Source organism: Poecilia formosa, unplaced genomic scaffold, assembly GCF_000485575.1.
Source record: "Poecilia formosa unplaced genomic scaffold, Poecilia_formosa-5.1.2 Scaffold195, whole genome shotgun sequence".
In the NCBI taxonomy this organism is placed as follows: Eukaryota; Metazoa; Chordata; class Actinopteri; order Cyprinodontiformes; family Poeciliidae; genus Poecilia; species Poecilia formosa.
In genome coordinates, this window is record NW_006800134.1 from 19,978 (window position 1) to 31,070 (window position 11,093).

Consider the following 11,093-nt stretch of genomic DNA (forward strand, 5'->3'; position numbering starts at 1 on the left):
ACTCTTCTTCTGCTGTTCTTCCCCACCTAACCCAAAAAAACAAAACAACAAAAACACCGACAAGTTCAACTGATCCATTTGTTTTGCCAGTTCAGCCTCCCACCCGTCGCTCAGACCTCCCACCACCACATCCCACCCACATTACGTCATGTGGACCGCGCGCTCCCCTTGTCCGCGAGAGAGCTGATCAGCAGCGCCATCACCTCTCGTGCACCTGCAGCCAAGAAGACGTGTGCGCGCAGCCTCCTGCCTTCATATGGTCCGGGTCTGCTTCGGCGACTGTAAATAAACCGGGCAGGGAGAGAGAGAAAAAAAGGTTCACACACAACTAACTGCGAAAGGCTGAGGAGGAGGCGGGACTTCCGCCCCGGGAGCAGAGCAGAACTAAACCGGTCCGGCTGTTTATCTCTTTGTGCAGCCGGAGAGGACCGAGGAAAGGTTGGGTCCTGATAAGGTAAGCGCGCTTGTTTTTTTTTTTAATCATTATTATAATTTACAAATGTGTTTACTTTCTCAACGATCTATCGCCTTCCGATGCTATATTAATGCACACTGGGTTTTGCTGACATTTACCTGGCTATTGTTTTCAATAACCAGCAGAGCTTCATAGAGGTTAGCTCTGCTGCAGAAATGTATCAAAACTTTACAGTCTATAAATCCCGCGTCGTTAACTGTCTGTGCAGGGTAATTAAATCGGATATATTTCCAAATGACACCATTTCTGCTGATGCGTTTATATGCCAACCTGCTGCTGCTGTAAGGTCAATCTGGGCATATGAATTTACATCAACAACTATGTTTTTAGCAACAATTACACACCGGTTACACACAAGTTTGGTATAAATAATTTTTAAAACATGTCAATTCCTAAAGTAAAATGCTTTTCTTTTCATTTCGAAGTAGTGGAATATAATAGATGAGGACACACTGCTCAGAATATAACATATTAAGTACTTTCAGGTGCATCAATTCAATGCCTTGCAAAAGCATTCATAACTCTTTAACATCCTTGCATTTTTGTCACAGTGCAACCACAAATTCTAATATTTTTGTTGGACAGGGAGCATCTGTGAATGGTTAGTTTCACGGGTTGCCTCAGTTCTCATTTGGATTTTGGTCTGGAATTTGAGTCGTTTTAAGACATTAATATGCTTTGACTGGTTGCTTTGTGACTTTGGCTGAATGCTTAGGGTCATTGTCCTGGTGGAAGGACTCAACTTGCAGTTTTCCATTAGAAACGGTTCGATTTTGGTCTCAGTTGACCAAAGTACGTGCAAAAAGTCCCCGGGCTGGGATTCGAACCCAGGAACTTCTCGCTGCTAAGCAACAGTTCTAGGTAAAATCAAAATAACATACATTGAGTTTTGTAGTTTCAATGCTACAGACTTTGTGCTCTGTTTATAAAGAACAGGCCTATGAAAAAGTGGTTATTATGCATTTCTATAGGGAGGGAAGTGAATTTCATTATATACATACTCAGTTGTTAAGAGCTATTTTTAGTATCCCACTGTTTCTTGAAGCACATCTTGGGATATCTATGTGGGCTGGAGGGAGATTGTTAATGAGCTTTGCAGTCAGCCTTTTTTTTATGTGGGGATTAAAATACACAAATCTTCTACAGTTGACTCCTTCTGAAATATAAACCACCAGCGCATATTAGAAAGGTTGGCATATAATCGAACGCTGTTGGTGCATCACTTTCTCTTTTAGCAGCACTCAGAGAGCAGCTGCTGCTCTCATTGTTTCAACTGAGCCCAACCAGATCACATGTTTAAAATATAGCATATTTTTGCTGACCGCTATGTTGAGCAGACATGAATCTATCCAGCTATTATTATCATGATCTCAATAATTAACAATATCAGAGTTGCATCTTTTTCCTAAAAGTCTACGTCCCTCATTTGTATATACGCAGTATCATCCAACATTACAGGAATGCACCAGTTTCATCATAGAACTACACTGTAGTTGAGCAGAATGCATTTACTGCTTCGGTGATAAAATGCCCTCCATTTTCAAAGAGTGTGTATATTTCAGATTCAAAGACATAAAATGGATAGAGGTGTTTGTGGTGTTTTAAGACGGCTAAAAATATCTCAATGCTCTCCGACTGACTCGTCCTTTGTGGATATTATGAGAAGAATGCCTTTCAAAAGAGAGTTAGGAGTGGGCGCTAAATTAATTTTATTTATTAATTGATTTTTTTTTTTAGATTTGATTTTTGGAAAATTAGGATTGTTTTCATCAATGCACTCCTTGGGCTTCCATAGTTTGTAGTGATGTCAGCACGTTTCACAAGAATGTTTTACAGCTTTTACTTATTTGGGCATTGATTTTAGGTCAATATGCTACGACAAAATATAAGGGTCAGGCTAAGACTTTTTTTTTTTCCTTTTTAATTACAAAAAGTCATAATATTACAAGACTACAGGCGTAATATTAGGAAAATGTAGCAATTTTATGAGAAGTCAAACATTGTCATTTTAATAATCACATCATAAAAAAACAGTCTGTTTTTACCCATCGTTTTTTAAAACCAATAAAATGGCATACTGTACAGATCTGGACATAGCTGACTGGTTGGGTGGATTTTCACTTTTATTGTAATTTTTAGGAAATTACAATAACCAGGAAACTGAATACAGTTTCCTGGCCAATCATAGATTACCAATCTTTGAAAAGTCTGACCTACTGATTCGGATTTTGTCCGATACTGATTTTATCTGAAATGTCACAGAGTTGGTAACAGTGGGTTGACTATTGTTAATTGCAAACATCCAGACAACCTGATGGCCCAGTCCGTCTGTCAAACCTCTTACAGCAGAGTAAAAGAGGACAGTGGTTGACTGAATATCAGCTTCACATGTAAACATCGGCCAATAACTGATTTCCCAAAATTAAGAAAAACTGAGCTGATTCATTTATTGGTGCACCTCTAGTCATTTTACATGTTGTATGCATAATTCTTCCAGATAAATGTTTGCTTGAGCAGGTTTAGTGTTTGTGTTTTGCAGGTTGGGTCATTACAAGCCACACTATGCTGAGCTACTTGACGTCAGGAGGCTGCAGACTTCCTTTCTACCTCTTCGCCATGGTTCTCCCCTTGGTTTCTCCTCACACCCTTAAACGCAATCAACATCAGGAGCACAGCCACAAGGAACGACCCAAGCTACTCCTCGTGTCCTTCGATGGCTTCCGCTGGGATTACATCTACCGCGTCCCGACTCCCAACTTCCGCAGCATCATGGACGAGGGCGTGAAGGTCGAGTTTGTGGAGAACATTTACATCACCAAAACCTACCCGAACCACTACAGCATGGTGACGGGGTTGTACGCCGAGACACACGGCGTCGTGGCCAACGAAATGTACGACCCGGCTCTGAACCTGTCCTTCTCCATGGAGACAGACAGTGTTTACGACTCAAGGTGGTGGGAGCAGGCCGTGCCTCTCTGGGTGACGGTTCAGAAGGACGGAGGGCGGAGCGGAGCGGCCATGTGGCCAGGATCTGACGTGCTGATTCACGGCGTGTTCCCCACTCGTTACCTCCAGTACAACGCCTCAGTTTCCTTTGAAGCCAGGGTGCGGCGGATTATCGAGTGGTTCTCCGCGCCTGAGGGGGAAGCCGTGGATTTTGGAATTCTGTACTGGGAGGAGCCGGACGAAAGTGGCCACAACCTGGGACCTCAGAGCCCGCTCATGGACGCGATCATCGCCGGGATCGATGAGAAGCTCGGGTTCCTCCTGGATGAGTTGAAGAAGGCCGGGCTGTATGAGAAAGTGAACCTCGTTGTGACCAGTGACCACGGGATGGCCCAGCTTTCCCCCGAGAAGATCATAGAACTGGACCAGTATGTGGACAGAGATTTGTACACCTGGGTGGATAAGAGTCCAGTGGTGGGAATCCTGCCCAAAGAAGGTAACGATACATTAAATGGTGCATGAAATAATCGTCTGGTGACTGGAGTTGGGCGTTTTTCTTTGCCTTCTTCCTGGTTAGAAAGTTCAAAATCTGTTCTTTTTCTAATCAGTGAAAGTGCCATCACAAATAGCTACCTGGTCCCATGACCAATGTGTCAAACATCTTAATAGTAAAAACTCCGCCTGTTGCAATAGCAACTTCAGATATACCTGCTGGATGGGTGTATCACGATACAAGCGTTTCATATCAGTTGATATCAATAATTATTGTTTTTTTTTTCTTTTAAATATCAGTGAAATTATTGAATGTTCTATCAGATACATTGATCACGTGTCTTATCACGATATATATTGTTATTGATTTATTGACCAACCCTACCCCAAGCTTTTTTAAATATTGTAATAACTGTTTTGTGATGGATGTGTGTGTCTTTTTCACTTGATGATTTGTTTAATTTATTATTTTTAAATAATATGGACTACTTTTTGTCTGGAAATAAAGATGTCTACATCTCTTGAACCATTGCAATTTTCAGTGGTTAGGGCCTCAAAGTTAGTCATTCTCAGCATCAGTGAGGTGTTTAAAGAGGAAGAAATCAGGGATTAAAGAAGCTTTGGAAACAGAAAATGCATAATGCAAGGCGTGTAGAGACATGTTTCAGGTCAATTTAAATTGTGAGAGAGCAATACTTGCAGCAGATAACAGGAAAGTTGAATAACAATACAACTACATAGCTTAATTTTATCCTTTTGACCTTTCAGTGTGTTAAACAGCTGTTTAGTAATGCTAACTCTTCTAATCGCTAATATAAGATTTAGAAGCCAGTGTGCCACTTTTCTCCCCGTCTCACACCAGCTATATCACATTATCTTTTCTCACAATATAAAACGCTCATGTCTTCATTAATGCTGGATTGTGCAGTTAGTAACACTGTTGCCTTGCAACACAAAGTTGCTGTGTTTGAATCCCGACCTTGGAGTGTTTCTTTATGTTCTTCCCGTTCATGGTTGGGGTTTCTTCATGTATTTCCACAGTCGAAAAGCATGACTGGATGGATGTCTGCTCACAGTAGAAAGACTACGAGAATATATTGAATATAAATCTTGTATCTTTTCTTGTTTTAAAGAGTAATCAGAATTGGCTAACTTAAATAGTGGCAGGTCAGTGTTTTTTTTAACAAAACCAAACAAAAAACTAAAGTTTGGAAATTGGACAAAAGCTGATTGCTACATTTGTTTTCTAGGAAAAGGCTAACAGAATGACTCAGACCGTGAGACAATAAAACCAATTAGTTTTTTATCAGCAGGAGTGCAGAGATGCTTATAGTTCCTGACCCATTTCTTTAGTGTCTATATCATATAAAATACGAGTTATGAGCATTAATGAAAAAGTCATAAACATATCTGCATATTTAATATTTTTTCACCGTATTGTAACAAATGCTTACGTGTCATTGCGTTGGAAATAAAACTTGACCCTTTGCCTGTGGTCTGCCTCGTAGGGAAGCTCGACGAGGTGTACGCGATGCTGGCGGACGCCAACCCCAACATGGTGGCGTACAGGAAGGACAACATTCCCGAACACTTCCATTATCAGCACAATGTCCGGATCATGCCCATCCTCCTGGAGGCCAAGGAGGGCTGGACCATCATGCAGAACAGGACCGGACTCTTCATGTGTACGTCTGAAAATGCTGCCAGGTTATTCTGGTTATTCTGCACATTTTTTTTTCTTTCTTTTTTTCTTTTCTTTTCTTTTTTTTTTAAATCTAGCTTTAAACAGCAGCTGTTTGCCTGCTCTAATTATAGCTTCACAGGTGATGTATTTCTGTCCCTGATCCAGAAGCTAGCACAAGTTATACCGAATGTAATTAACGAAGAGGGGCCAGATTCATGTTCTCATGGGACCGGAGAAAAGAACAGGGCGGTGGGGGTTGGAGTTCTGTGAGTTTTAACGCTGTGCCTTCCAGCGCTTTTCCTAATTCAATAAAAAGAAAAGAAAAAAAGAAAAAAGCTCCTTCTGTTCAGATTAGAAATGTCAGAACATATGTCTCAGACGCAGTACCACACTAGCTAATTACACTGCCTGCCTCTGCCACAGCTGAAAGCCTGTTAATCAGTGAAATGTCCATGTGGAAACTGCACCTTACAGGAGAACATGCTGACTCTTTCTTTGGAGGACAAAACAACAGCCGTGCCATCTAACAGTGCTCTCAGTGTATTGTGCATTATGTATTAATGGACAGAGTATTGGCATTAAAATTAAAGTCATGACTAAGGAATTACTGCATCTTTGTAGGCGTCGTTCTCATCAGCAGCGTCTTAAATTTAGCTCCATTACCGACTTAAAGTCTGCTTTAATGATTTGGTTGAGCTGTGTTAAAGGAATAGCTCAGAATGATTGAAGTAAGATTTTACTAAAAGATCATAAAAAGTAAATATGCTATATAATTTAGTATAAATTAAGATTAGTATAAATTAAGATTAGTTTGTTCCAGAGACTAAAGGTTCACAAACCAAACTAAAACTAAAGAAGTGGATTATTCTGCAATCAGTCATCTGATCTCCACCGGAACAGAGAATAACAACGTTTCCAAATTGGTACCATAAACAGGGGTTGTTATTTTTTATTTTTTTATGCAACAGGTTCCAGATGTCAGTCTCTGGTTTGTTTAAAGCCACACGAAAAATAATAATGTGTTATTTTTGGACATTTTCACTTGTCCACTTATGTTAAACTTATAAAAAATAAATGCTTCACCTAATTTGGAACATAGATAACTTTTACACATTAATAGTTCTGCCTAACTTTAATGGTTCTTTTAGATTTGTTACCGATAGCTTTGGAATCTATTATTACCTGATGGGTCTTAACACAGGAAAAAACTGGAAATATGTAGATGAACAGAAGTAACTGTTACAACTTTCACACCGACTTGTCTTTTTCCTCCTCAGTTGGAAACCACGGCTACAACAACACCTTACGCGACATGCAGCCAGTGTTTGTAGCCAGGGGTCCAGCCTTTCGCCAGAACTATATCAAGGCCTCCATGCGATCTGTTGACCTTTACCCTCTCATGTGCCACATCCTGGCCGTCCAGCCTCTGCCAAACAACGGCTCGCTCCTAAACGTCCAGGACCTGCTGTCCTCGGAGCCGACTACTTCAGCGCCCGCTTCGGCCCACTCCACCCCTCCCCCTAAAGTCAGCAGGTACTCGTACGCCCCGGTTGTGGGTTCGTTCATCGGCGTGGTGATGGTCCTCGGATTCCTAGTGGTCTACGTCATATTGGTGACGCTAAAACAGCGGCCTGCGCTCAAACACAGAAGTTGGGAGATGTCGCAGCCCTTACTGCAAGAGGACTTACACCTGTAGCTGAGGAAGTTTGAAAGGATTGGAGATGGAAAAGAAGAGGGGCGGTCGCTCCCCAAGGTACCCCCCTCGGCCCAGAAGCGTTCTCTAAATGTTTCCCTAACGCCAACAGATGTGGTTTGTGCAAGCGAAACGTTTATAGGGTTTGCTTCTGGTGCAGGTTTAATAAAAAATAAAATAAAATAAATAATGTAACCATGCTTTGATGTGAATTTAACTTGAGATCATGTAACAACTTCAGTGTCACTTTCTGCATAGAGATTTAGGACTAAGAGTGGATTTTTAATCTGTGGTTCTGAGAAGCTGGAACTTTTGGTGGCAAAAACTATGACTTGGGATAATGCAGAGGCATCAGTATGCTCAGATTGATAATCTACCAAAGGTGTTTTATAGTTGATGGTGAAAGTCAGTTCATGTTTGCTTGGACATCTATCCTTGTAGAAAAAAAAAGAAGTTATTTTTCTGTGACAAAAATAAGGATTTAAGTTATTCAAAAACATACATTTGACTAAATCAAAGAAAAATTTGCAAAAGTAGAAATACCTGCTTTTGCATTGACGTGGTCTTTGCTCACACTTATTGGTATACTTGGTAAAAATGTGTGAAATTTTTTTTCTAAGTAATTTTGTATTACAGTAGCAATTTTCTCTCAGAATACCTTCAAAAAATCTGAAATTTCTAAAAAACAAATTTAGTTGGACAAAATTTCAATGACAAAAAACATTCCATTCACTGAAGTTAGATGAGTGCTGATCTTTGTAAGTCATTAAATGACACAGATTTGCTCATTTTTTTGTCCTACCAGGAGATTTCTAAACTCTACTGTGATCTCTACTGGAGCTGTGTGCTTTGGTTAGATTTGACTTTTAATATTAAAATCTTAACTCTTGACTGCTCATTAGGTCAAATTACATTCAAATTTTAAGTTGTGCTTTAGTGAGACTGCGCTATCTTAATGCTTTTACGCACATTTACCAGGAGTACCATTGAAGGTGGAGAGTCTTGTAAAGGCTAGTAGTGTATATAAGGAGATTAAATATTATCCAACATGAACAATACTGATCTATGATCCAGATTATACTTATATGCATATGTAGATACACTGGCAACTATGGAAAACCTTTGGTTGTTAGGATCTAAACAAATTACGCTATTTTTTAAATTTTTTTTATCTTTTGACTTCTTTCTTAGTTCCTATTCTATTTTAAATTATTTGGGGTCTGCATGAGAGTCCACTGTTTGGAACCAGCTTTTATGATCCTATGTCCAACAAGAGATGCTGAGAGCAACAGGTGTGGAAATCAGATAACTGGGTATGCCTTCAGACAATCTTTGCCTTTTAAACGTTCATAGTTTTTACACGGAAAAAGTCCACCAGTGAAGTGTGTGGAGAATTTTTGCCGTCTCTCGTCTGCTTTCCTAATAGCAGAAAGAGGTGGAAACGTGTCGGAGATTAAAAATAGCTGTTCAACATGCTACTTTTGAGCTATTCTTAGGCGGTAAGCAAGTTTTGATTTGACATTTTCAAATCTATGCAAATCAGATTTGTATGTCATGAAGTAAAGGAGGACCAAAGTCTACTTAAGAGTTTTCCACCACTTGTTCTGCTTGTGGTTTGAGCACCGGAGAAGATGTTACTTTATACTGGAAATGCTGTGATTCTGCTCAAGTATTAAAAAAAAAATTGCTGTAGCTTCAGGAGACTGGTCATGGTCACTGTTCATTTTGAATGCTACCTGGAAAATTCACTCAGTGTGTCAAGCTACTTCATGTGTAGGGCATTCACGTCACACTACCTTGCTCTTTCATAGTCAGCTACCATTTGCCTTTAAACTAAACAGAGTACACCTCTCTCGAGCATTCATTCTGTCTTCTGGTCTGTTACGCCCTCTTCACACCAGATTAAGGCAGCCCTAGTCTCCTGGATTTCTATTGCAGTTGGAAGTTTACAACAAATTTACCTTAGGAAATGTGGAAAACCTCATTTTAGAGTGAAATGTCTCTACTATGCTATATGATGGAGTACATCCGCTTTCTCTACTGCATTTTTGACCATCCTATCAAAATGCTACCACTAATGACAAAAGTTTTGCAGCCTGAATAATTTTGCAACCTTCCTGCAAACTGCCCATGTGCACAATTTGGGGGTGTGCGCGCCTTATCTGACACCATCGGATCTGTTCATGAAGGCATTCAGAGCAGAAGGTCTTTTGTGGCCCAGTCACAGTCCGGTGTGAAGGGGGCTTTACTTGTTGACTGTCTCGGGAGGGCATTCTTTCTCTTTCATAGATGAATGTGTATTTCGCTACTTACTGTGTCGTAATTCAGTGTTGTAACCATGGCCATATTGTCGGTGAAATGTGAAGTGCAATTGCAAACTGTCTGTACTGTGTCTTAGGAATTCTAGGGTTTATTGTCAATTTGGTTGAGAATAATTTTTCGGAACGACTCGCAAGACACGATCCCCTGATTTGCACTACAGGATCGAAACAAGGTATTGGATGCTTCTTAGGACGTGTAGCCTCTAATTTGCACTTCTAGTTCATAGTAGCCATTTCAATTAACAAAAAGGAAAAACTGACTCTTGTTTGAAAGCTTTTTAATTTGTATAGTTACAGAAAAGATTAGAAGACTTGAATCCAAATCAGTTGTGTGTATATTTTTGCTGCACCTTATAGATATATATAAACAAAAAGATTGGTTTAATTTTCTCTGTTTGCTTTTCGAATGGCTTAACCGTGCCCAAAAACAACAGACATCACTGTGATATAAATATAGATATACTTTTTACAAAATTTAAATTAATAAATTAAAAGCATTTATATGGGAACTACCTACTTTCTCATCCTTTTAATGTTTTAATAAACAAAAGTATTGTCTAATAACTTTCCCAGACCCACTGATATGGAAGTGAAGTATTATTGTATTTCGAAATTATTCAAGATCAGCAGTATTATATTTCAAAAATGATTCATTTGTACTTGCTGAAAACAAAGGAGTTTATTATTATCGCCTTGGATTTGGATACAGTGAATATTTAATATGAGTGACAGATTCTATCTTTGCCATGTTGATGCAGTTAAGAGTCTTCTGAAAATAAAGTGGCTCATAAAAACCTGAACCTTTGTCTTTTTGCTTTTTGGTGGTCTTCAGGTTTATCTGTGTCCACATTGTTTATGGGAATATGACACTGGTTCCAATCCCCTTCAAGATATTTTAACTAGATAACTACTTTTCAGTGTCTTTAGGTAAAATTCCCAGTTTTTCATTCAACTAAGTCTTTATTTCCAAATATTTGAGATACATTTGACTGAATTTTCATGCTTTCAGACAGCCTAACAAACTGCTATTTTGTGTTTCCATGTACCTATGTTGCGCAAACTGATGATTTCTTTCTGGACCAGTAAAATTTTCTTACAACTTCCGATGTGATCCTCAAAGGGATGCGCTTTCAGGTGACAACTTTTCACGGTAGATTACAGCAGAACCCGTGATTTGTAAATCCTGTAGTGTATTTTAGGTCTATCCAGATACGTGGCATTATTAAGAAAGGTTTTTATAAGCTCTTCCAAATAAAAACATGAATTGTATGACAAGCTTATTTTGCAGGGAGTTATTTCTTGATCGACACTGCCACATTTCACATTGATGTTAGATTAACTTCAGTGGAAAGATGATGGTGTTTAATCCCAAGTCCAGTTAATGGTCAGTTTTAGTTGGATAAGAGATTTTATGGTTGTTCTTGAACATCCTAACCCCATTTCTTTTGGTAACAATTTCATCAGCGGTAACATTTCAGAAAA

The 11,093-nt window shown here is 39.4% G+C and overlaps 2 protein-coding genes across 3 annotated transcripts in view; one reads left to right on the plus strand and one right to left on the minus strand.

The window, feature by feature from the left end:
* The window catches only part of hmgn3 (high mobility group nucleosomal binding domain 3), a 36,738-nt gene that overhangs the window by 16,541 nt on the left and 9,104 nt on the right, over positions 1-11,093 (minus strand). The gene's annotated exons all lie outside the window — the stretch shown is intronic.
* Positions 160-10,408, plus strand: enpp5 (ectonucleotide pyrophosphatase/phosphodiesterase 5). The gene is made up of 4 exons (XM_007566617.2): positions 160-454; positions 3,015-3,917; positions 5,422-5,598; positions 6,875-10,408. The coding sequence occupies exons 2-4, from the start codon at positions 3,038-3,040 to the stop codon at positions 7,291-7,293; spliced, it is 1,476 nt and encodes a 491-aa protein (XP_007566679.1). The 5' UTR covers positions 160-454; positions 3,015-3,037; the 3' UTR covers positions 7,294-10,408.